The sequence below is a fragment of the Euwallacea fornicatus genome, chromosome 18 (assembly GCF_040115645.1).
Source record: "Euwallacea fornicatus isolate EFF26 chromosome 18, ASM4011564v1, whole genome shotgun sequence".
Classification (NCBI taxonomy): domain Eukaryota; kingdom Metazoa; phylum Arthropoda; class Insecta; order Coleoptera; family Curculionidae; genus Euwallacea; species Euwallacea fornicatus.
In genome coordinates this window covers 3,747,114-3,773,649 of record NC_089558.1, presented here as the reverse complement: position 1 = coordinate 3,773,649, position 26,536 = coordinate 3,747,114, and the positions used below count along the sequence as shown (strand labels likewise).

General features: G+C 39.0%; 1 protein-coding gene across 4 annotated transcripts in view; it reads left to right on the top strand.

Annotated features, from left to right (window-relative positions):
* LOC136344888 (polycomb group protein Psc-like) overlaps nt 1-25,097 on the top strand; it is a 51,621-nt gene extending 26,524 nt beyond the window's left edge. For all 4 annotated transcript variants that reach the window (XM_066292769.1, XM_066292770.1, XM_066292771.1 and 1 more), the window contains 3 exons: nt 21,174-21,369; nt 21,799-21,879; nt 21,941-25,097. In XM_066292769.1, coding sequence (XP_066148866.1) covers nt 21,174-21,369; nt 21,799-21,879; nt 21,941-24,349 — 2,686 coding nt within the window. In that variant the 3' untranslated portion in view covers nt 24,350-25,097. The remainder of the gene's footprint in view (nt 1-21,173; nt 21,370-21,798; nt 21,880-21,940) is intronic.
* Nucleotides 25,098-26,536: the final 1,439 nt, after the last annotated feature.

Sequence of the window (26,536 nt, the reverse complement as noted above, 5' to 3'; positions counted from 1 at the left end):
GAGCAGTTCACAAAAAGTTGTCAAGAGTTATGCCGAAAGTTCAAGAAGAAGAGTCCCCTAAACCTGAAAATTTTTCAAAGAGCGAGAAAAACTGATCAGAAAAAGTTAAACAAATTATAGGAGAAAATATTCCAGGTTTCTGACTAACAAGAATTTTATCTCGGGAAATTGAGGAGAAACTGACGCGATTTCGAATGTTATTCTAATATTAATGTGTCTCGAATTCTTTCACAAAAAACTTTCAAAGACAGAAAGTTTGAACGGCTTAAATGAGATTTACTTGCAGATGAAACTATATCAGCATTTCTTTCACGGTTACCGGAACCAATCTATTATCACACGCGTGGTATAATGTATCAAATTATGTCCGAAAGATTAAGCGATAAAAGAAATACGGCGAATGCAGCAACATTAGGGCTTTTTCATTAGACAGCGAAATGCATTAGGGCAAGTGCTTATACTATAAAACGGGTTTCCCGTTCTTCCCTACTCCACCTAATGATTTATCGACTAAAAGGCGTATTTTTGGGGGAAGCCGAAGCTTATTATATTTCGTTCAGGCCTGAACATTGAGCCGTTGAGCGGCTCAAAACGGGACTCGGAAATTGCCTATACTTTCGGTGAAAACATGAAAGGTGCTGTTCTTTCATGTTTTCGCAAAGTATGCGGTGATTGGCTACTTTAGGGGGTTTCAAAATTTTTGATTAAGTCTATGAAAGTCTGCTTAAATCATATATATATATTTCTTAAGGTCCACAGCTGCTTCAACAACGGGACTTAAGACAAGAAGCTTTGCAGAAATTGTAAAGCATAACCGACTCTAGGAAAACAAGCCCATACCCGCACAAACACTATTTGCATACGAGTTACGCCGATCGTGTATATACGAATACGGCAAAGTGCGAGGGTAATGAGTCGATACAGTGGCGTAACCAGAACATTTTGGCTAGAACAAAAATTTAAAAATTTATTTAGCTCAAATATGGAAAGTTAACGTTTACGCAGAAATACAAAACGGAATGAAGAGATTAAGCAAAATATTAGAGTTGGGTTTTAAATATGAGTCAGTCAACATATGAAACAAACGGTTCTCAAAATAAATTTAATGTAAAACAGCCTCGTTTTGGCCAGTTCCAATTTGAGAAAAATCTTCGTTTTACGTATTTATACGTCCAGAACTTATTTAAAGCTCTAATCTTGCTTGTTCGACAAGCAAGCCAACGGTGTACGATACGTTCGCTTGTTATTTGTGTGCAAGTACATGAATTTAATGTAGAACAAGTCTCTTTTGGCCGAGTCCGATTTAAGGCAAATAAAAAAAAATGTCTTCGTGTTACGCCTCTGTAAGTTCAGTACGTATTTAAAGCTGTAATCTTGCTCTCCCCACGAGCAAACCAACGACGTACATGTACCATACGTTCGTCTTTTCTGTGCGATGTGAGAATCATGTTATATTTTTCAAATAAAACAACGTCCTCTGAACCTTTTAGAGTGGGAATTTCACGTTGATGGATTAATTTTTAAAAATGTGCCGCCTTTAATGAAACAATGGCCGAAGCATCGTCACGAATGCGCGAATTTAATGTAGATCAATTTCGTTTTAGCTATTTCCAATTTAAGAAAGCTACTTCGTGTTACGTGTGTGTAGCTTCAGTACGCATTTAAAGCCGTAATCATTCTCTCCCGACAAGCAAACCAAAGACGCACGATACGTTCGCCTTTTTTGTGCGATGCAAAAATCGTGTTAAATTTTTAAACAAAACAACGCCGTATTAACTTTTCTTTCAGAGTGCGAATTTCGGGGTTGATTAATTAATTAAAAAAAAAAATGTTTGGGCATTAATGAGACAAAGGGCAAAGCTTCGTGATGAATACCTTTCTCGTTTAAGACAGCAATTTATTTAAAAATAAAGTTTTAATAAAACTGAGGGCTTTTAGATTAGAAAATATCACCTCGGATTCCGACTACGGTTAGATTATAATTAATTAAGAGGATTCGCCTACTGCCACGACGACGCAACGCGACGCCGGCTTATGGAGGTCGTTCGGTGAAATTCAAGCTTTGTAGTTGGCTGAAGGCTCAGCGGCGCACCCACAAAACAATATTTATAACATACGCATTCCTCCCTTTAAAGAATTAAATAATCAGAAAATCTTCCCGAAATTGAGTACCCCAAGTTCTGTACTACGAAAATCCACCAGCCGAATGCTGCAATGGAAGTAAGTCCGCAATGGTACACCACTGGTAAATATTGCGATCCAAAAGTGTCGGCCCAATTAATAATGAAATTTGGGAACGTGCAGGTGAAATTGCATCTGTGGGCGTTTATAAATTTGAAATATTGTTTTAATCTGCATCAGCATACGTTTTTGTTGTTGTTTTCGTATAAAGAGTGCAACCAGTTTATGAATTTAATTACTGCGTTATTGTATAGGCCGGAATCCGGGTTTTTAAAGTTTGTTGAACGAGAGAACTAGCCAAATTTGAACGGCCATGAATTATCGCAATGTGACGCGAAATTGAATCAACCTGAAGTTTCTCGGGATGGCAATACTGAAACACCCTTTGTGCAAAGTGGGACCTGGTGACTTGATAGAGATTTTCAGGAAACTTTTTAATTCGATTAAATTTTAATTACGTTTCCGTGACGGGGGGAAATTTCTTGATAAATTTATGGATTTCACGGCGCAGCGAACTTCGACGGCTCGAGGTGCGCCCCAGCGGCCATCCAGCAAACGCGGAATTCGTGTAATTTCTAGACTATTTCAATGGGAAATACACCACAGGAAAATAGAGTTAAAAGTGTAGGAGGCTCTTGCCAGAGATTTGAACTTGAAGATTTATCCTTGAAGTATTCTCCTTGGACGACGGATCATCCACTGAGACATTATGGCGAAAAAATTATTTAATAGAAAACCGAAACAAATGAACCACAGAGAGATTCAAATAGCATTATGATATAACGGGTGATCATTATAAAAATGCTCACAGTAGGCGGTGAACCGTAAACGTATGAGCGTTAATTAAGTCATTTACCATTTACTGTGCAGGCTTATAGAGCTTTTCAAGGTGATGATTTTCCGCTACTTTTCGAGGCAACTTCACCATGGTTTCCTGAGATACCGGCATTTAAAATTTGCAAAGTTATAAAAAGTAGGTTACAAAAAATCACTGAGAGCAAGCCAATATTGCCTAAATATAACAACTTTCCATTCGCGTTACCTTTTCCATTTTTTCCTCTCAGCTGTGAGTTCGACAAAGTTGGGGATTTTCCCCATTTCCCGGGGTGCGTCGCCTCTAATTACTTTGAGGACGGATTTATGAATAAAGAAAAAAACTTTCCGAACATTACAGCCCTGTAAACTTTTATTTGCAGCGCTTGGGTGCCCTTAGGCGGTCACTTTATTGACAAGTTAAATTTGAAAGGACGTCCTACGATAAGGCGGCCAGGAACTTGAGGGAAAAGCTTTGAACATGCGTGTAAAGTCGTCGCAAAGGAATGCTGACGTTAATCGATATCCATTGCATTAAAGTAAGACTGAAAACATACCGAATACATAAATGCCGGCTGGTAATGTCAATTTACGTAATTTATTGACTCGTCCAACCGATTAAACTCTGCAAATATATAATACGGAATCCAGGGTAAATAACGCAGATATAAGTTGATTAATATTTCCATGTTTATTTGCGAATAATTATCAATTAAAATAATCAAAAAAGTTTTTTTTAATGGTCTCAATTTCTTGTTTCGCATTCCAGGGCTATTACATATACTTAGACAAGTAGCCGGGTGATTATTGCTTACTAACTTTATAATGGTAATAAAGGATTAAGGCATGATTGTAACGGCGTATATTACGGAAGTGCGCTACCAATTAGGCGCATGAAAGCCGTAAAATGTTAATTTCACCGATAAAAATGTTAAAGAGCTTTTACAGTATGGAAATAACATTACATGTCGCATAGGAAGTGCCGATGATATTTTTTCAGTGATTAATTCAGATTTCTTTAGGAATTTATTATCAGAGATAAAAAGTACAATGAAAATTATCGATAATTTTTGAAAAGTTGGCAAAAATTCAAATTAAGTTGCACGAATTCAATTCAAAGAAGGAACACCCTCAAAGAATGCGATGGCAAAATTAACATATTGAAGTCCATTACGACAATGTTAAGACGATCAGGACGATAATTACCCTAGTGTAAATTATCGCTGTAATTCGCCAATATAGTTCAGAATAATTTTTACATAAAATTTTGAGAATCATTTTTCGTGTTTTTTGAAAAACAAACCGGATAAGTTTGGATCCGAGAATACTTGTTCGTTAAAGAACACGGCATTATTCCCAAAATTTTATTCATTAAGTAACAGAGAATTTTCTAGATTCTTAAAAAATGTTTCGTAACTGAGGTAAGGTCGAGTCAGACACGTTTTTATTCTAAATGTGTAATTATTGAAAAAAAGTAAAGAACGTCATTCTTGGTAGTTCTGAATATATTCCAGAATCCTTGCTGAATTCCAGGAATATAATCCTGTAGGTATGTACTGAAACTATGCTGATTCGGGGATGAATACAGGGCTATATTACCAAAGCTATGATAAAAGGGAATATCAGCAATAATGTTAGTGAACAGCAACACAGGCCTAAGCTGTGTTGCGGTATAGCGGGAATGGGCTGATAATTAAAACTTCCTTTTATTTACAAAATGCAATCGTTTCCATTCTTTATTTGGGGTATTTATCAACGCTATAACAATAGGAGAAACAACAAAATTCTCCTATTGTTGTAGCCTTGATAAAGTCCCAAGTAAAGAGTCAAAACGTCGACATTTTGTAATTAGAACGAAATTTTAATTACTCCTTCCATTCCAAGTATACTGTATCAGTTATATCTGGGTTCGCTGTATCATAACCATGTCAATCCGCAGCCTTAGAACAAATTCCACAGCATCGTTCCAAAAGCCTTTTTGTTGTTTCATCTCAAATTCATTTTTCGAATTAAAATATTTGCCCTGCACTATTAAAAATTGCGACTGATTTAACAATCTCCTCTTCGTCTCTCAATAATATAATCAGACCATCTCCATTCTCTATGCTCTCTTCACCACCTTGCACAGGATGATTCGTAATTTCAGACCTCCCCTATTCCTTCCCTCTGATTATCACATTTCATCGACGTTGTTCCTGTGGTTGGTGAGATAAATGAAAATGTTCATTATTTTTCGGACACTACAACATATTACGAGAGTGATAACTCCTCTAAGTTCACCTTGCGTCGAAGAAGTAACGAACGCTCAGGTATGCAGAAGGAGCATTCAGGCGCTGGAGGGGGTTGTGCTACTCTGTAGGTGGAGACGAACTTCCTTTAATCATCCGGCCATACTTCCATCATCTACTCAGCCTTCATGATTTGTTATATATATTGGTTTTCTTTGCCCTTGATTATGAGAGACCCGATATGTTCGTTTGGTCTTGAAATAATATCACATGGAAAATTTCTAACCAAGAAATGCTCCAGATCAATATTGAGTCTTCAGCCGGAAATCGACTGCGCCAACATCTTAAACTTTCTTATAATCTCTGTTTATTTGAAGTCAGAAATAACCCCCTCATATCAAACAATTTAGACAAAACTTTCTCGGTGCAACCCTCATTAATTTCTTTCCGATAATCCACTTACCCCCGCTGTCCACTTTACCGCCCCCCATCGGTCACGCACGTCGCCGTCACCATCAGGTCCGACGACTGTTTGGGGGCCCCACGCGGGGACGTAGGCCCGACCCGACGTCGTCGTCGCCCGAAAATCGATATAGGCTGTACTCATAAATAATGCATCGCAGTAGGCCAGATCAGCCCGCCTCTTGCGTCGCCCTGTGCACGCGACGCTATTCTTTTGTTTTCGCGCTCGATTGTCTATTGTTTGGTTTATTAATTGGAGAGTAAATATTTGCTGGTATTGAACTGGTCGTCTCGGGCATTTGACGCGTTCGGATCTTAATTAGAGGTATAACTTCACGTTTGAAGTAAAATGCTTTTTACCAAACCGAAACATTCTGAGTATATGTTGTTGTGAAGTGTAAAAGTCTCGGTGCGCCATGGCAAACGAATGCTTTTTCCCGGTGCAAATACAAAACTTAAATTAACCGATTTAAATATACGGGAAACAGTCAGTAATAAGGGCTGAAATCGACAAGTCGGTGAGGTTAAAAATTTAGCAAGTTGCTAAATTTATTTTTCGGTCGATTTCAAATTCCCTTTACCACAGTTTAGTTCAGGTTGAATTGACACTCTGAGTTTCTGTATTAAAAATCGGCGGCAATAGGTGTCTGCTAGATGATCGCCGGCTGCCGCCACTTTAAAATGGCCTATCGCCAGTTCCATCTATCATATTTATATGAAAACCACTTTTGCGGTACCACCTGGAAAAAAATGGGTTTTTCACATATGGGAGCTACCGCATTGGCATCTACCTTGAAGTATGCGCCGTGAATTTATAGTGATTTTTTCGAACTTGGCACACAGGCTGCGATACGCCTATTCCGTTTATAAAATATTAAGAGCGTAGCTGGCATTACGAATGTTAATTTATGCCTCCATTGTTTATGCACAAACGACGATAACTGTCAAGATTATGCTAATCTCAGACGTCGACGGTAGATGTTTTCTTTTTTCGTAATTCCGCGACTGTTTTGACACATATGGAGTGGTACTGTGACCACCGGACCTATTTATGAAATAACGTCGAAAGGTTCGTTCCAAAGAAGGACCACCAACAGGACGATTAAACGAGAATTTAAAAGGCCGCTTAGCGGCTTCGACGACCGGTATTGTTAATTGCTCAACTCGAATTAATCAAGCAATTAATTACCCACTAAACAAGAACATCGTCACCCGGCTTTGAGTCTTATAAATTCACCCTGATTGACACTCCTTCACTAAGGCGATTAAAATTTATTAATCGGTGTTAAAAAAAAGTGAAAACCTCAAGGATATCATCCCCCAAGAGGGCTTCGAGGCCAAGAAGCCGGCACCCCTGTTTACGTTTTATAACCCAAAACCTCTTTGGTTATTCGAGAATTCGGTATCGAATTGCAAGTGTATCTCGATAATACCGGGGACCCTCGCAATTGTATTATGCCAGACTGAGATGACCTCGCAACGCGTCCCCGTACTTTTGTTCGCGCATCAACAGGGGAGAAATAAATCGAAATTGAACTTGTATTTTCCTCCAGGTTATCATTGTGTCACTGGATATCTCTGTTTATTTTCTTGTCGTTTATTCGAGGAACGATAAGACCTGCATTAGAATGTGTATCTCGTTTTTGTGCGTCTGAGGGTTTAGGGTAATTCAAAATATACAGACATTACTAGAGAGTCAGGTTTATCAAGTATAATTTTCGCAGAGAAAAAAATTGATTAACCTCCAGTTTCGAAGTTTAGTCGAGTTCCGAGTAAGCAGTTTTTAATGACTTTCTGTTGTCGCGAGTGACCACCACACGAATGTCCAAGATATAAAGAGATCATACAAAAGTGCAAATGCCTTCGATTCGAAAAAAAATCTTGTTTTGAATAACGAAAGAACAATAGTTATTTATCTCAAAAGGCGAAAGAGCAGCAGATCTACTGCAGCAGCGATATTCATGGCATAATCAAACACACATATTTTGTTCACTAACGAGTGAGATTGGTGTATTGTTAGACGAGCATGTAACGAAAGCTATCATCCCTGATAGAGATGTTTGCGTCACCAGCGAATAGAGTGGCGCGATTCTCCCGAGGGAATGATGGTCATTCTGTGCGAATAATGTAGAACTCTCTCGGATAAATTTTAAGATGCCTCGGTTTGCATTAGGTAACTAAGGTCAGAGTTATCATGTTACCAGCATGGCGTCCATATTATTTAGTGACTTTGTTGAATCGTCTCTATTATTTTGGCAAGAAAATTGTTTGAAATGAAGAAAACTATATACTTATTAAGCACCCCAAAACGAGCAATAAAACGTAATTCCTACTGAAAATATTGCATGCGATTTTTTACTCTCAGACCTGTATTATTAAAGGCATAAATAAATAATCGTCGAGCTAACTGAAACCCTATGGTTTAGGCACCCAAACCGAGCTCTTTATCCGGCCCCGCCCCTCTTCATGTGTTTGGCCCATATGTCTACATTCGACGAGCCATTATTCTAATTACCGGCTCTGTATTAATATTGTATCCCCACAGTTTTATGAATTAAAAATGATGTGAAATCGATGCGGAATGCGCCCCAATTTCGCAGTATTTTTGCCATAATCAACAGTGATTTGAGTCGGTCGCATATGCGCCTTTGGTTGGGTGTGTCGTTCGTCTAGTGAAATGGCAAATACTTTTATTGCCTTTGGTGTGCGTTTAGCGCATAAGTAGGTTATCGACAAAAAGGCGTAAATAATTCTTCAGAAAAATGTGAAATTTATTCTAAAGCCGAACATAAACATCTAAAACTACGACGAGAAGTTCATGGCAGGCACAATTAGTTCCCGGAATGCAGACGCTCGTTTATTTTACGATTTCGCCGTGCCAGTTGTGTGAGGCTTCGGCGTTTTTAAATTAACAAACAATTACCGGGTAAGACCAAAAATACGTATACGCATAAATCTAATAGTCAGGTTGTTAGTAGCAAATAATAAATGTCCCCGAACAAATTCCTCTTATCGTAAAGATTTGGCGCCCTTTTTATGGTCCGTTGAAGGGCCGTGCTTTATAGACACACTTGGGAGAGGGGTGCGGAATGCGAGGGGCGAGGTCAGTGACGAAGGGCTCTTGTTATTGACACAGTAACTCAAATCTGCGGGTATAAAACGCATCTGTGCCCTGAGACTTAGACAAAACATGAGATTAAAATAAAAATCGCTTTTTTAAGAAAAAATAACAGGATGCCGCTTCTTTCCCCTCTGATGAGAAAGGTCCCGAATTTCCTTTTAGCCAGAGCATTTTCACGCCTTGACAGACGGCTTGGTTCGCCTCGGGGTCTTCAATACATCCGTAAGCCATGAATATATTATCAGGGTTAAAATTTGTGAGGCGTGAACAAACGCCCTTTTGCTGAATTTTTTTTTCCAAAACTTTTCTTATCAGTAAGTCAAAAACATTGCGTTTCATGGAAAAAAAACCTTTAAAAACCGGACTTCGAAAAGCACAATAATAATTTCCTCGAAAACACTTCCAACCGTGCTTATTCCCGTAATATTCTCAGGCGCAACACAGTCATTATACACAAAGTTCCCCCAATTTTGCCTCTCTTTTTTCGTTTCTCTCTCTCTCTCTCTCTCTTTCTGTATCTTTCTTTCCCTCTTCATATTTCCCCACTCACTTCCAAGCACAAAAATGCCAGTTGGACAACGCATCTGGGAAAACTCGGAAAAGTGGAATTGAAGAAAAGATAGGAAACGCACTATTTTAGGGATTTAGATCTGCAATTGGAAAGAAGTTCGTAAATAATAAACCGGGAAAATGGGAAAATCCGCACGGCTAGAGAAGAGGGCTCTAAGCCCTTTATCAAGGGTCAGGAAGTTGTCAGCTTTTGTTGAGTTCGATTTTGACGAGAATTAGTCTGCTTTTGTTAGTCATCAGGAACAGTTACACAAAACCTCAAATTATTAAAGTTAACGTTCGCTGAAGCTTTGAAATACCAAAGAGACACAAACACACGTTTCCAAACGGGCTTCATCCATCATTAGACCGAATCCTAAATTAAACATCATAATAATTTCAGCACTGGGGACTTATTGCGTCTGTTGAAGTGTTCTTTCGACGAAATGAGGGGTCGAGAGTTTGTTGTTCAGTGGCGTATCACTTGTGGCTTTTGCTACTTACTTTTTTCTAAGAGAAAGAAATTTCTAGGTTTATGATGTATTCGAACGCCCACACCAGTATGCACTCAGTGCAGCAATACGACGAACTTCTTTAACGTCTGGTATTATGACAGACAGAGTAACGTGGCATTCAGCAGTCATGCTACAGAAATAAATGCCGAGTTTGTGAATTTAAAATTTTGTCGTTGACGAAGTCGTACAAGGAGCAAACAAGAACTAGAGTCGGCAACCAAAAAAAAAAAGAAATAATTGGGCTGAAATTGGCGAAAGTTAATGGCATTAGAACTAGTTATTGATGGGAGAGTAAAAGTGGCAGGAGCTTCAGGTGATTTGCATTGTATCTTCATAGAGATATAACTGTAATCAAAATTACCCATAAAGAATTTTCCCAATTAAAAACCTAAGCAAATTTCATACGCAAAACCATTCCTCTGGAAAATTTGAATGTCTACGAATTAAATGTATCTCGTTAGTCTCGAAATTTTCAATTGTGTTCTATCTTCCTTTTGTAATTGTCGCCTTTGAAACGTCTGGATTTTTCTCAGAAATCTAGAATTCATGGAGTACCTTTTTCAGAAATCAGGACGGTGTCAAATGGGGTTTGAAAAAAAGTTAATATACAGGGTGATTCGCAACGCAACCGACACAGAACAGATGCGTGTAGGGGACCTTAAAATATGTCGACTTTATATACGAAATTTTTTCTTGATTCCTACGGTTGCTGAGATATCGGTTTCCGAAGATGCATAAAAAAAATTGAAAAAATCTCTATTTAAGGAGAGGCTTAACCTAGAATCACTTTTTTTGGGAAATATTTTTGCTTTATTGACGTCTCTATTTGCTGAAAATTTGAAGCGGCTGAAACTTAGTAAGGAGTGGTTTAGGAGTTGATCATTCTTAAAATTATATGAATTTTTTTAACCCTAACCAAATTAAAAACTAAAGTTTATCAATATGATAGTAAATTTTATTTTATATCTTTTTGTACTATTGTACATTTTTCGAGAAGTCATTCGTTATTACGAAAAAAAAATATATTTTTTTTAGAAATTACGTTCCTTAAAGACTATAAGGCCGTGCTCTAATTACTCTTCAACTGTTTCGTTGCTCAGATATGGCTGTTGTTAAATCTGATGTTATTCAAATTTCCGCAGATTACAAGTTTTTCGCATATCTTTATTTTGCTTGTAGTACTTTGTAGTCAAAATGCTGAAAAAATTACATTTAATGAACAAATTGATGTGATGTTAGTATTGGGAACTGCCAAGGTAACTGCCGAAGAAGAGTAGAAGAACATCGTACAATATTTCCTAATCGTATTATCTCGCAACAAAACAGTTGAAAGTAGTTGGAGCACGGTCTTATAGTTTTTAAGGAACGTAATTTAAAAAAAAAAAAAAATTTCTTAATAATGAATGACTTCTCAAAAAATTTACAATAGTACAAAAAGATATAAAATTAAATTTACTATCATATTGATAAACCTTAGTTTTTAATTTGGTTAGGGTTAAAAAAATTCATATAATTTTAACGGTAATCAACTCCTAAACCACCTCTTCCTAAGTTTTCAGCCACTTCAAATTTTCAGTAAACAAAGACCTCAATAAAGCAAAAATATTTCCCAAATATGGTGATTCTAGGTTGAGCTTTTCCTGAAATAGAGATTTTTTTCAATTTTTTAATCATCTTCGAAAACCGATATTTCAACAACCGTAAATATCAGGAAACACTTCGTATAAAATATCAACACATTTCAAAGTTCTCGACACGCACCCGTTCTGTGTCTATTGCGTTGCGAATCATCCTGTATGTCCTTTAGAAAAATATAATGTAGTTTTATATAATGACCAACATCATTGGCCTCTTTAATGTTGTTTACACATAAAGAGTTTACGAATAGATTCTGCAAGAGAAAATTGAGAGAACCAAGAAGTCGGTCTAAACTGAACAAAAGTAAATAGTTTTAAATACTAAACATCGACTTTCTTTATAACCTTAAGAAACATATGGGACAGTTGGTTAATGTCCGCGCAAATCGCCTAAACAAAGACCCTTGTGATTGGTTTCGGTACTTCCGAACATCCGCATTTGCACCGATTTCTATTATTTCTTCGGGCACTTGCAAATTCTCCTAGGACTGTTTTTATGAACGGTCCAAGCTTCTTTTGATGGGGTCGATTTGTTGAATGAGAAATTGCGTCGAAGATTTGCTCAGTCACAGCTCAAGGTGAAAGCTACTCAAGCCACACTAAACGATTAATTTTAGGTTCTTTTTTCTTAATGTAAAAAAAATCTTCTAGGATTATCAATTCTCAAATTGCTAGTCGCCGGATTTCGCTAAACGAGAAAGGTCGTCAACACCATCATCTGAAACGAGAGGATAATCTGTTACCGCTGTGAATGTGCACGGAACTGTGCAAAATTACGTCACACGATTCGCTGGCGAATCATTTTGGTGCAGTCGCTGGTATAGTCCGAGAGCACGCACCGAAAACTCATAACCCTATCGTGCGCAAGCCTCAGGTGTAACAATAAGTTACTTTCGCAACCTCTGATTATGCAGGGTTGATCGAGTTATGTGCTTTCGTCTTTAAATCTACCCTTTAATGGCGAGCTTTCTTAGACATGTAGGATTTTTTGTAAACCGAGCATCTCGTCGACGAATTTCCGGCTCTCGGACTATAGAAAGATTCGAAACGAGTCGGAGCCAACAAGTAGCTCGTAGTTCGCCGTCGTTATTGGCATTTATCAAGAGGCCAAACACACGCACGGAAGCCGTTTATCGCAGCCCAAGACGCCTGTTTCTTACTTTATCGAATGTACGTATGGTCGTCTTTGTTCGCGACCTTGGTCGTCCCGAGACAATGTGACCAGTTTGGAAGGTTTTGATAACAGGCCAATTATTATTTCGTTCTTGCTTTGATTTCCTGGACGATTGTTATGATATGGTACCTTTCTCGTTCGGTCGTAAAATGCACGTGTCATTGCGAAAACGAATCCAATTATTATGTAAACCCGACCTAATGAGCGTTTCGGTAAAATAGCGGAGGGGAGATTTTGAGGGAGAGCGGTGACGACGACGCCACCCTCTTGACGACGATGCGGTGTGTGGACAAAACGGTTTTGCCAATGCTGAGTACATATTACTGTATTTTGCCGCCAAGGAAGAATCGACGAAAATGTCACTTTTTACTTGTAACTTATATTAGACCTCCGAATATGTACGGGATGTTTCCAATTGGAGACCAGCCTGGAAAATGGCAACGGATGTGCAGGATTGGTTGAGATAACGCAAAGTTCTGCATTCGAATCTGAAAGCTGACTAGAGTTGGAAAATATTTATAAAAATATATTTTTTAATATTTTTGCTCTTGAGTATAGTAGATGCAGGGTGTCAAATTTCAAAATTTTTTTATGGTGCTCAACCATGCGAGTATCGGTAATCATAAGATATACGGTGAGATATTTCACGATTGAGTCATTTCAAGCAATGGGGACATGCGTTGGTCGGCAAGTTCACCAGGTTTTTCGCCATTGGATTGTTATTTATGGAGAACTAGGAAAAACCTTATTTATCAATCTGTGCTTGGCGAGATTAACGAGCTGGGAAGAACGATCATAACTTTACGGACCAAAATAAGAAGAACATTGAAATGGAGGATAGATCTGCTAGTTTCTCCACCTTGGAAGAGCGAACCTTAACGTGCAATAAATCATGCATAGTAATCAGAAGAAAACTAATTTCAATAATGTGAAGATTCGAAATGGCATCACTAAAGAAATAAAGTTGAGGATTGTTGCCGAAAAGCGGATCGTCGCACTTCAAACATCATACCGCCACGTTGAATTGAGGAAAAAATAAAGTCTTTTTGGAATACCTCCGAAAGCCATCGAAATTTTTCAAATTTTGAAATGGCATATTATTAAATTTCGAATTGGAGACGTTACGGACAATATCGTCCAAATTAATCCAACTTGATACTTTCTATGGTTCATGAGAACCCGGCGATCAGGTTCTTGGTCCCTTGCAGTTGAACTCGAGAAGCGGACACCCGGTATAAAGGTGATTGAAAAAGGTCATACTGCCGCGTTCTGCTGCAATAACCGATTTTAAATTGAGGACATGTCGTCGAGATTTTTCTAAATTCGAATACGTGCATGAAAAGTTACACACGCTGTGTCCTAAGAAAGGGCCTCACTTCGAAATAGTGCATGCACACAACGCAGGCCCGACCCCACCCTCTTGAGTCGAAATCGACTCGATAGGAATCGAGGAAGACGAAGACGGAGCAAGGCAAATAATACGAAAACAGAAACAGCTGTTTCGAGTTTCACGGTTGGCCTCATCAGAGGTCGAGGCACGTTTCCAAGGGCCTTTACGTAAAAAAAACAGAATTATTTTTTAATTATCTAAGACTCGTTTCGAGCCCGCGCTCACTAATGGGACTGCGATTTATTGTCGCAATTATTGTCAGCGTTCATTAACTTTTAATGCGTCTTCCTCGAAATTGAAGATTGTTTCGTTATTGTCAGTGTTTAGACGCTTTATTCGCAGATCAAATTCATAGCCAAAAAGCTGACTCAGATTCTGCAAAAACGAGGAACAATCAAAAGCAATTACTGCTCACCTAACGAAGCGAACTGGTTCCGTCTCGCTTGCCCCAACTGGATTTGCTGTCTCTTTTTTTGACCGCAGGACTAGCGTGTTGATTCGCTACGAGTCCGCGACTGGTTTTATTATGCGCTACAATTTAACCGCTATTAATTTTAATTGCGCTGTATTAGCTTTTGACGCCCGATGCATGATTAAGGGCCGTCTCGTGCGATACCAAGTCCTTCACGAATACCCCTCATATTCAATATCAAGGCGGAGACACAACTTACATTCGTAGCTGTCGTAATACCAAGGGCTACCGACCGACCAAATCGCCCCGCCGAAAGTTCACAAAAACAATTTGTAACTCGTGATCGACACATCAAGATCCTTATCTTGATACGTGTCATCTATCGCCTAATTAAAAATAATTTCTAGCGTTGTGGTCGGGGCCCCCGGCTCATTACCGACGCGAAAAGACACAAAGGGCGCAGATGGCGTACCGATAACACGATATTATGTGTACTTTCCCCGAACCAGGACCGGCGAAAGGGCCGGAAACTGAGGGCGTGTTATTGACATGTGCTGCCGGCTCGGAGCGGTGCACAGGCCCCCAGACTTTATACAACCAATGCAGGACAATTTATTAGTAAAAGAGTTTACAAAGTCTCGATATCAAAGAGAGCTAGATATTGGGGATAAGAATGGAAACGAATACAACGCAGAACTTGAGGAGTTCAGTAATTACAGGCAGATCTGAAAGAAGCGCAAAAATGCTCAATTTCGCCTTATCGAGAAATTTGCAATTGAAGGGGGATTTATTTTAATGGAAAAAAAATTGGTAGGTCCGTAAAGGGAAAGTATGACATGAGGTATATAGGAGGCACTAATCCATGGCGGCGAAATCGGAGGAAGTGTCGTCATCATGACGTTCCATGTCTTACATGCGCTGATTGCGCGAATAAATGCGACATTTCTGACGTGTGAAAAGTACTAATCCACGGAGGCGAGAAAATTACATCATCATGGTCTCACATGCGTAAGTAGGGGCACTAACACGTGGCAGTCTTTCGTTCGAAAAACAGGACCGTTTTGGTGGAAAACCACCATTGTGTGCTACGTCATTGGTCTTGACCGACTAATTAGAACCGAACGCTTGAGAAATCTCGAGTAATCGCTTCTGGACGGTATGATTGATAGTGGTTAAATTTGACGTCTCGTGCCCTCCGGATTGTCTGTCACTCATCTGTGGGTCAAATTTGTCTAGAAATAGACTCAAGGGTGTCGTCTTGAAGAAATTCATTGGCGCAGCACGTGAATGTCAGGAGTCAGCTCATTTCCTCTAAAAATTACTCAACATTTAGAACTCGCATGTGTAACGACGGCTGCACTCTCAGATTGACCCGCGATATAAGTTTATCTGTAAATAATAGTCACTTCAGGGTACCACCTGAAAATGAACCACGGCGAGGGGTAAACTTCTAAATGAGCGAAAAGAAGGAAGAGGCGATCCTTGATGATGGTTGGCTCATACTTCGATGTGGCAAAGAAATTTCGGAATTAACAAGGGGGTGTTTTAGCATAGACCCTTCTGAGATTGAATAACTAAAGCAAACATAAACTCACGCCATACAAATAATCACGGCAGTTACATTATTCATTAATGGCGATGTTTATTCGAATCGTTGGCACGCACATGCGAACTTTATGTCCGACGAATCCCCAATTTACACTGTTTTCCGTATTAAAGGGCAATAATTGTTTTCATCGATAAAAGCAATATTGATACGTCCCCATTTAATTCAATCGGAACGGTGTACTCTCGTGTATGGAGCGCTAATTGGTCTGTTTCAACATCACAGGACCCCGCAGTTTTCTGTTTTGTCAACCCGGCAACGACGTGTGCGGTATTCGAGTTTAGTGTATGTGTGGGGCTCGTTCATTTTGTTTAGATTGCTATAAAGAGAGTTTACTATTAAAATTATCACCGATGGGTAAATTAAGCCAATGAACGAAGACTTGGAAATGCTGCTGTGCCGCAGGGAATGCAATCCCGGAATCTCGGAGCCAATGTTTCCCAGATTCCGTGCATTGCGTTACTCCCGAAAATCCCGGGATTAAAAAATTAACGTTTTTTCATGAATTTCATCGTTATTATATTCTTACAATATTGCCCTGATTTTGAGCTATGTAGACTGAAACACAGAGGATCCAAAAACGAATAAAATTTTGCAAATCTTCGAAAAACTGCCATGTGCATCAAAGGAATTGTTCCCCTGTTCTCATTTTAATGCTAAAACGTTAATTACGCGGTTGTAAAGTTGTGACTCTTTCTTGATTTATAAAGAAAAGCTTGCAGCGCAAATCCTAAAATTTTGCGTACAATTGGGTCTCTCTATATGGCAACGCAGAGTCGCAAACACACAAAAACGATTCATATTTAATCTTTCTCTGTTGGTAGCCCTACTCAATACGGGTAAACCTTGACTTAAATAATTATTAATGGATCCCCGCCGAATTGGAAAACTTGATTTCTAAATCCTGAAATGCTCGTAGATCGTATTCCTTTCTTTAAATTGCAGTACGGGACTTCCCCAATATCGGCAATTCTCGATGGAAACTCTCCACTGACCTATTTAAAAATATGCAACCTTTCATTACATATTAAAATTCACCCCCGTATTTGAGCCGCACGTCCCTCCCCCGCTTCAGTGCGCGCTCCCTTATTGACCCGATTACAAATCAGCCCGTGCCGTTTCCACCCCCTTTCTCTCTAGAGGTCTTTGGTGCGAAAGAGACGGAGAGAGACACCTCATGTAAATTGGTTTTAATGAATCGAGGATTCTTCCAGACGGCGAAGAGAGTATATACTTATGTATGTTAAATTCCGTCTGTACAGTTTAAACTAGTTTGCCTAAAATCTTAATTTCAAAACTGGTCGGGCTGTTTATGCATGCGAGATTTGAGATAAGTGATGATTTTCAAATCTGAAGATAGTTCAGGGCCACATGTTGGTATTCTGTATTATACCAATCCACCCGGTAGGCGCAGGAATTTACATAAATCGGTCCTCATTAAAATCGTAAAGAGCGAACGCAGTCTTTTGTATTGTTTATTCAAAGCTTGAAAGATGATTCTTATCTGGCTTTGAGAGTGTCTGTTTTGTACCTGAATGATTGGGGGCTGAAAACGAATGTTTTGATAATTTTAATGAACCGCATCGTCGATTAAATTGATGGAGTCGTTTTGGTTTACATTGAATTTAAGCCGTAAATGAATATTTTAAAAATCTTTACACGCAGGCAAAAAGAAATATTTCAACTACTTTACATTCGACTCTGCCATAACTAACATTTAGTTTAAAGTGGGCAAGTAATATTTAATACGACAAGCGATTTGCCCTCGCTTCTATTGCTTTCAAAGGGTAAATACGAATTTGATTTTTCGATTTACCTCCTGCATGACGTGAAATATGTCCATAAACTTGTTTTTATTGCGTTTGCTTTCCGGGAAAAAAGCCAATGGTTTTCACATTATTTATGCGTTTATTATATCATTTTTGTTTTGAGTTTTATTGGCAAGTAAATGGCAAACGGAGGGAAAAAATCACAAAAAGTGCGTTTCAATTTTTAATTTTTTTTCAATACTCATGCCATAGCCAGGTATCTTCAGTAGAAATTTTCTTCAGTTACAAATTCAATAAAAACGGCTTCTGTCTCTTATTCATTCATTCCACGCAACTGTTCCATGTCCTCGATAAACTATACAGGGTGTCTCTAGAAGGTGCGTAAAAAATGCTACTACAAATTCCTGAAGCTAAAATATAGTGATCTAACCCAACTTACCTCAGTAAAAAAGTGGATGATTTCAGATATACAGAGTTTCAAAACTTCAAATTGGTTTCGGCTTTTCATAAATATTTTTTTAATAACCGGTGTATTATCACAATATTCGGCCAGGGAGGGTTCTTTGGGGTAAAAAATTGAAATCAGCTTTCATTTTTATTGTAAAATATAGGGGGCGCCACCCGCGGTACTTTGCATACATTTAAAACGAAATAACTCTTTTGAGCCACACTGTATTTTACTTCTAAACAAAATTTCTTATTCTCCAACGTCTTTTACCTAAAAAAGGTATACCTGGTAAGAGTCGATTTGAGCAACCGTTTGTGAGATATCTGGATTTAAAAAGTTCATTTCGTGTGTGACCAGGTCTAAATGAATTGTAATAATTGAACACAATTTGAAGCGAAAACGATTTTTTACACAAACTCATCATTGTATCTCATTGCCACAATAGTAACACCAAAAATTACAAAAACACGTAAATGCGTTATTAATTTTATTCTCTAGTAAAAACAGTCAATAAAAGATTTATCAACGAAAAGTTTATTAATAATAAACGCTTTTAACAAATGTTCAAAATAACCACCATTTTCATGTGTACAAAGATTAATACGTCATAAAAAATTAAATTGAACTTTCGACACTCTGTATCTCCGAAATCATCCACTTTTGGATAGAGGTAAGTTGGGGTAGATCATCATATGTTAGCCTCAGGAATTTGTGGTAGCATTTTTTTCGCACCCTTTAGAGACTCCCTGTATAATTTTTGTATGTTTTGTGAGAAAATTATTTAAGATACGAAATATTTAAATTATTCTAAAACGATTGCTTAACACGCGGCTCCTTCGACGCGTGCCTAGCACTTTTGACTAATGAGCCAATTAGACGTTTAGACGTTTTTCTTGTGAAGGTTTGCAACTTCACTTACTGCATGCTTCAGCATATCCTTCTGTTTCGCAAAATCCTAATACCAGGAGTTCGCTTACCATTCCCTCTCAGTCGTTCCAAAACGCTTTACATCTGAACCTCGGTGATTGCATAACATCCATATCTTTACCGAGTTGCTTAGACACGCCAAGAGAGACCAACTCCCACCCTGGTTAATCTAGCAACCGACCGTGCGCTAGGCATGCCTGAAAATCAAATCGGGTGCGTTAGACACGAAAACAGCAACGTTATCTGCGTCGCGTTCGTGAACGAATTCTTGTTGTTGCTGGTAGGCTGCATCGTTTGACTTTATTAAGCTAATATTTTTATTAATTCAAGGTTTTTACTTAGATTTATTTAGCAATTCCTGAACATTACTTTTCACTAGGTAGGAAAGCTTTACCGTGGGCCTAGTCTCAGTCAGTACTTGACCAGTTTGTTGTTGTGCGTCATTCCATAAAACCCTGTGATATCCCAGATACTCGCTTCTTTTGAGTACAGTTATTGTAATCAATATTTTTCCAAGTTTTTTACTTCGAAGTGACGGGTAGAGGCTCAAATCTGTAGATAGATAACATCAGCTACTGTCATGAAAGAGATTGAGTAAGAGTTGCGGTTTCACAAAAAGTGTGCAATATTTTGCATCTTTTTTGGGTGACCATGAATCCACTGATTTACAGCAGGAAAAGGGACGGAGAAGGGGTTTAGGGGGGTTGCTTACAAATAGCTCAAACATTTTAAGATTCCAGATCGTTTTATTGTATTTTAAGGGACACTTAGTACGGAAATTTTATGTGGTTTAATTCGTGATTCAAGAGTGATATTTTAAGTTTTCGAAAATTTATTATATTCGGATTCACAAGAGTTGGGATTTCAAGGGTGCAGTCTTCCAACAAACTTCTTTATGCGCATACATTGGCAATAAATATGTAACTTATTTTTAAGGGTATTCTTCACCTTTATTTTAAGCCCTCTATGGGAAAGTGGTTTTATACAAACGTTAAGAGTTTTCTAAAAGAGGTGATGGACAAGCTTCCGAACCAATGAAAACTCTTGAAGGCAAAAATCAATAAAGGGCGCCCCTTTCTGTCGACTTTTCAATAAATAAATCACCCTTCCAATATTCAGCTCCATTTCCGAAAAAACTTGACACAAGCCTATGTGTGGGTAACTCTTACAAGCCCTTAAAGGAATCGAAAAAACTCAAAACATCCCTGGACGATATCCAAGCTCGTAATATCCAATATCGCAAGCCATTTTCCATTTTTATCGCATCCCTCGCATTGATCTTGATAGAGTGGACATGGTTTTATAACCATGTACCGTGTATCGATTACGCTCTGCATTCGATATATTCTCTTGTGTGCAGTTTCATTGCCCCAAATTGCCAGAGAACTAATTCGCCCTCCCACTCGTTTCCGCGGGCTTAGGCCGTAAAGTCGGTCTCAGAATGGGGCCAACAACGACCTCATCCGTCATCGGGTTAATCTCGGCTCGACTGTCAGGTGTGGGGCCTTCGATACAGGCTTTTAATTGATATTGGGACATGTCCAGGAATATTATAAGGTCACGTTTGAATGTTAGATTTTGCGGAATCGCAGGGAAGATTTAATGAAAACAAAACATAGAAAAATAACAAAAAGCCCCCGAAATAACATACCGAAAGGTCGAAAAATCCTTTCGCTTGAATTATGAATGAATCGTTTTTATTATTTCTCATGTCGGGAGGGCCACTTGCCAAGATAACAATCTGGGAGTTATTTCTGAACGTTCCGCTGGCGCAACGCTCGTTTTCTGCCTGCCCGTTCTCAGCTCTGATTTATTGGACATGTCGACGCTTCTAGCGGTGCTTTGGCCTACCGATATCCTGATAAATCACGCAACATTTTCTCCTTAAAAAAACCTTTGACCAAACAAACCTTTGCAATAAGAAAAATCTCTTTGTTACAGTGACGACTCCACCCCTGGCGCGATTCGAATACCTGGAATCGCGACCGACCCCGAGACCTTAAAGAATAACGGTACCATCGACGAGAGCCCAGATTCCCAGATGAAGAGGTACCTGCTCTGCCCGGGCATGTGTCGGGTCGAGGTGCTCAAGAAATTTGTCAGAAACAAGTACAACGTGGACACCAATCAGTTTTTCGTGAGTATCATGACGTGTTTTTTTGTGCAGGTTCAGGGCAAAACAGAACCATTGTTCCGTGAATTAGCGTGCGCAAAGCGCGCCTTGCTCAACGATCTAAGTGTGCAAAGTACGTGTATGCGTGCATAATCGGTTTTTATTTTTTATTCTTAACATCAAATGCATGAAAACCTTCTAATCACTGTCTCTAAGATGTAGAAGAAAGGGGCGTACCCAACAGTTGCTGGCATTCCACCGACATCCATCCCATTTTTTTGACGAAATATTTATTCGTGTGTATTGGTGCAAATAACATTTCAAATTCAACTCTGGATTCTTTTACGGATTTTCCACTCGCCGATTTTCCATAAATTCGCTTTCCTTCACCAATTTTGTTCCATATCTTCCGATCCTGAATACGTTTACCTCAATCGGACTTTATTGTTCCAGATCGATGTTTTGTATAAACGAGTTCCATTACCTGACCATTACACTCTCATAGATATCGCGTATATCTATTCTTGGCAGCGGGTAAGTTACTTGAATCTTAACATCACATCTCCAGTTTTTACACTTCCAATAATTGTTTCAGAATGAATTAATGAAATTCTTCTTCCGCATCATTGACAAGAATAAAGCGCGAAGCCCTGACGATACTCCCCTTAATAACATCCCTCAATTTATTCCCCGACACTTTCGCAGATGCAAAAGCGAGCGCATAAGACGAGAAAAAGATGACAAAAAGTCCGCCCGAAGATCTGTGGGTAAGTTCAGTCAGAAAGTTGCTAGCGAACCGGAAATCCCAACTTTCGATCTGAAACCACCTAAAAGTATTAAATCTGAAGCTGATGATGAAGAAAGCAATGAGAAAGTTGGTAGGGTTAAAGAGGATAGTGCTCTGGCATCTCCAGATGCAGCAGAAGAGCCTCTAGGCACCAAAACTGCAGTTAAGGAAGAAAAATGCAAAGAAATTGATACTGACAAAGATGGTGGAGTTATCAAACCGGAGGAACATCCCCAAGATATAACTATCAAGCCTGAATTAACCATCAAGACCGAGCATCAAGTGGAGCCCAAACTCGTACTGAAACTGTCCAAAGAGTTCCTAGACAAAATCCCAACCTCAAAACCTCAACAAATGTTCTCAAAACCCATCACTAAGAGTTATACCAGTATAACCCTGAATCGCAGCGAGAACGTGGAGATTATCACGAAAATCGAGCCAGTTTCCAACAAAGATGGAACGCCCATAGGGCACCATATCATCAAGCAAACGATAAAGAAGGGCTCGAAGATGAAGAGCCCTAAGAAGATCTCTAAGAGTCCAGTGACTATTCCTAGGCTTGTTATAAACAAGAAAAGTCTGAAGAAAAAATGTGTTTCTCCAAAGGCAGAGTTGCTAACGCCTTTGATTCAGACCGAAACGAAATTGGAGATAAAGGAAGAGGTTGAAGACGAAAAATTGAAGTTTTTTAATTATATAAAGCTTTTGCCAAAGGCTGCGGCATGTATTGGAGAAGTGAAGAAGAGCGAAGATAAAGTTGAGGAGCAATCAAAAAAGCAACTGATAATTTCTAAACCTGTTGGAAAGCGCAAGAATCCCAGCCCTTTAAAAACCGAAAAGGCTAAAGTTCCTAAAACTGAGACCAAAAAGGTTAAAATAATCCTGTATGAGAAGCCATTGCCCTCCCCTCCTCTCACAAAACAGGACAACGGGCTTCAGTCTCTAATAAGCGCCTGCAAGATACCTTCCTCATTATCAATCACAATCAAAGAAGGTTCAGAAAAAGATTCGGTGACGCCTCAAATAGTACCTCCAGTAAAAAACTATATAGAAATTCTGAAACTTCCAGAAGAGGGTGAAACGTCAAAGCCGAAGCTAGATTTAAGCAAATTCTGTGATAACGACAGCGAGCAACAAGTAGACGAAGACCTTTCCGAAATAGCCCGAAGTCTGACTGAGAAAATCCCCATGTCTACCACGGTATCACAGATAGTAGGACCCAAGCCTCAATTTCAGATCCCCGTGAAGACAAACATTTCCCCGAAAGCTCCAATCCAACCGTCCCCAGTACCCGAGCTGAGCAAGGCTTTAGCATCTGCAAAGTTGTCTCCAAGATCTCCGCAGACCTTTCAAAGAATCTTTGAAGAATCTTTGAGAAAACCGCCGGAGAAAACAGAGTCGCCAGACCCAAACGTCCCATCAACGAACAAAAGGAACATTCTGGAAATTGCTTCGCAGTTGTTTAAGAAGACTAAGCTGAAGCAGGACCAAGACAGTAAAGATACTTCTCCAACCCCTAAAGTGGCTATACCGCGCTTACCTAATCCAAGAAGCCCGAAAGTTCAAAGTTTACAGAAGTTGGTGCCACAGACTGTGGCAAGTTTGCATTCTACTAGTTTAGGGATGAATTATACGGTTTCTGTAGGCCAGCAAAGCCCTTCTAAAACCATGAAGTCCAACGGAATTATTTCTCCAGTGAAAGCAGACACCGTTCCAAATTCAGTGTCTCCTCTCAATGAACTGAAGCCTTCGAAAGGCGACTTCAAAGTGCCATCGCCCAGTTTGGGCTCTCCGAAACTTCCAGAAGTTCCTAGTTCCAGCCCAAAGACCCCATCACCCAAACACTCACCCAAATCTTCCCCTTTAGTCAAACACATGTATTCACCATCACCCACCACCAGACTGCCTCCAAAACCCCTAAAGTCCTCGCCTCCGCTCGTCAACTCCACATCTCCGACTTCCTCTTCAGCTTTAAGCCCAAATGAAATTTTGGAAAAGTACAACATTCAGAATCTGGCTCAGTTGACTGCGAACTTTAACCCTTCCATTCTTGCAACTAATCAGTTTGCCGCACTACAGCAAGCGATGCTTTTGAAGCACTTCGAGATTCAGAAGAGACAGAATTGGCTCAACCTCAATCAGGGACCACTGTTGCAATACGAAAAGTATCTGCAAGGGTTGAACGGGGGGATCAATGGATCTCACAGTCAAAGTTGAAGGGGTAAGGAGGGTGTGAGGGGAGGGTTGGATTTTGGTGCTGTTTTGGGTAGGAGGGTGAGCTGGGTGTAAATCTCGATCCACCTGCAAAAATCTCAACGAAAGTGATTTCGATATCTTGAGATGGTGCGTGTGTTTGGTTGTACCTTCGAAGATTCGGGTGAATGTAAGTTACTTTGACGGAATTGTAAATATCCATTCCTTTAGTTTCTTTCAATCAAGTTTATTTAAAGTCGGAAATTATGAGCTTACTTTAAAATGAATCAAGTTAACGTTAATAATTGATAATAGTTATCTGTTTCTGTGAGGAAAGTAAGTTTTTTCTTCTGTAGGGAGAGAAAGATGTTTCTTTCCGTAAGGAGATAAAATTTTTCTTTATGTACGGAAAGAAAAACGGAGAATAGTCTGATCTCGACAGAAAAAAAATCTATTTCTCAATTAAATTAACCTTAAAGCACTTTGTTACAAGCTCGTTTGATTATATTCTTTCCTGTTGGAGGATGCATGTTTGGTACTGTAAATATTGTAGTAAATTATGGAATTTGATTTAAAAAATATATATTTTTGTTTTTTACTATAATAATTTTAGTTCTTTAAGATGTCTGTTAATGTTTTACTTTTCCTTAAATTATTGTTATTTTTAGGTTAATTTTGTACAATACAGAAATGTAATTAATTAACGTGTAATTATCTAATTATTATTGAATGAAAGTGTAAAATGTTATTTTGCATTTTTTATTATAAAAAATCCAATACAAATTTCTGCTGGATTTATTTACCCCCTCCCCCGGCACGTCCCTAACTTTCTGTGCAAAATTGCGGCAACGTCCATTTTCCAGAAACGTTATCGCGACGATTTCTCAATAAAATAACTGCACTTTTAGCCTCGATCCGGATAAAATCCCGTAAATTGAAAAACCCTAATTTCAATCTAATTTTCTAACACAACCTTCCCCTAATAATATTAAATTTCAACCGCCTAAGAGCATTTCCTCTTGCATGCCCCCTGATATTCTCGGAACAATTATTCTTTTCTCTACGAAACCTTTCGGGTCGTTCAAACACAATAAACCTTTCTTTACAAATATTACCAGAGGAGAGTAAAATTCCAGCGATGAAGTGAGAGCGTCAAACGTGATAGTGCTGCGAAGAGAGAGGGGAAATGCTTCGATGATGTGGCAACGCCGCTGTTTATTATTCCACTCTGTTCGTGTTCTATCGGTCGAGTCCGACGAACGCTGAGTTTATGTAATTATTTCGTCGTGTGAATCATGTTCGGCGCTCTTTGCGTTGCTATTTTGTATAGCATGGGGGCAATGGAGGAATGGAATAAGTTGGGTGATATGAGGCCGTGGTGGCTGGACACAACTACTAGAGCGATCAGTCCGAGAATCGCCGGAATCGAAGAAAATGTTTGGCAGTAAAAAACACTTTTTTGTACCCGTAAACGTGGGAACACAGCTTTCTCGTACCTCACAGAACCAAGTACTAGCGTTTGTTGATTTTGGCCGCCTTGAGTAACTATATTAGATTTTGGAGTTGAGACTTGGGATTATGTGGGAATATGACTCATTAATTCATTATGATTTACCTTAAGCAATCAAATTTGAAGTGTAGGAATACGTGGCAACCCGACTTATCGGTATTAACAAAGCTTTAACTTAAGGCAAAATTCTTCCGTATATCCTATTAGCTGCACAGCAGGTCAACTAATTATCACAGTATCTAATAAAACTCCTAACAGTGCAAATACAAATTTTTATGTGACTTGCGAACACAGCTTTTGTTAGTTACGAGATTTCACGCTCTCACTAACAAAAGCTTTAGAATTTTGTTTGAAATTCTATCTTTCCGTCATCTTGAAAGATGGTTTATACCTTGGTAGACCCCCAACACCCCAATTGTGACGACTCCAAATAAAGAACATTTCGGCCTCCGAATGTTAAGAACATTCTTAGAAATTTCTGCAATGCCGCTATCATAAATTAAAGCCTTCACACACCCAACGATAACATTATTGGGCACTTTCGAGGTCTTGACATACCAACCCTTGCGGGTCCCTAAAGGAATAAAAATGTTATCGAATTTATGTAGAAAATTATAGCTTTCCGCCATCTTGAAATATCAACTCTTTCTTTGCCATTAAACGAATTTTCCAACTGTGTCGGTTTAAATGAAAGGAAATTC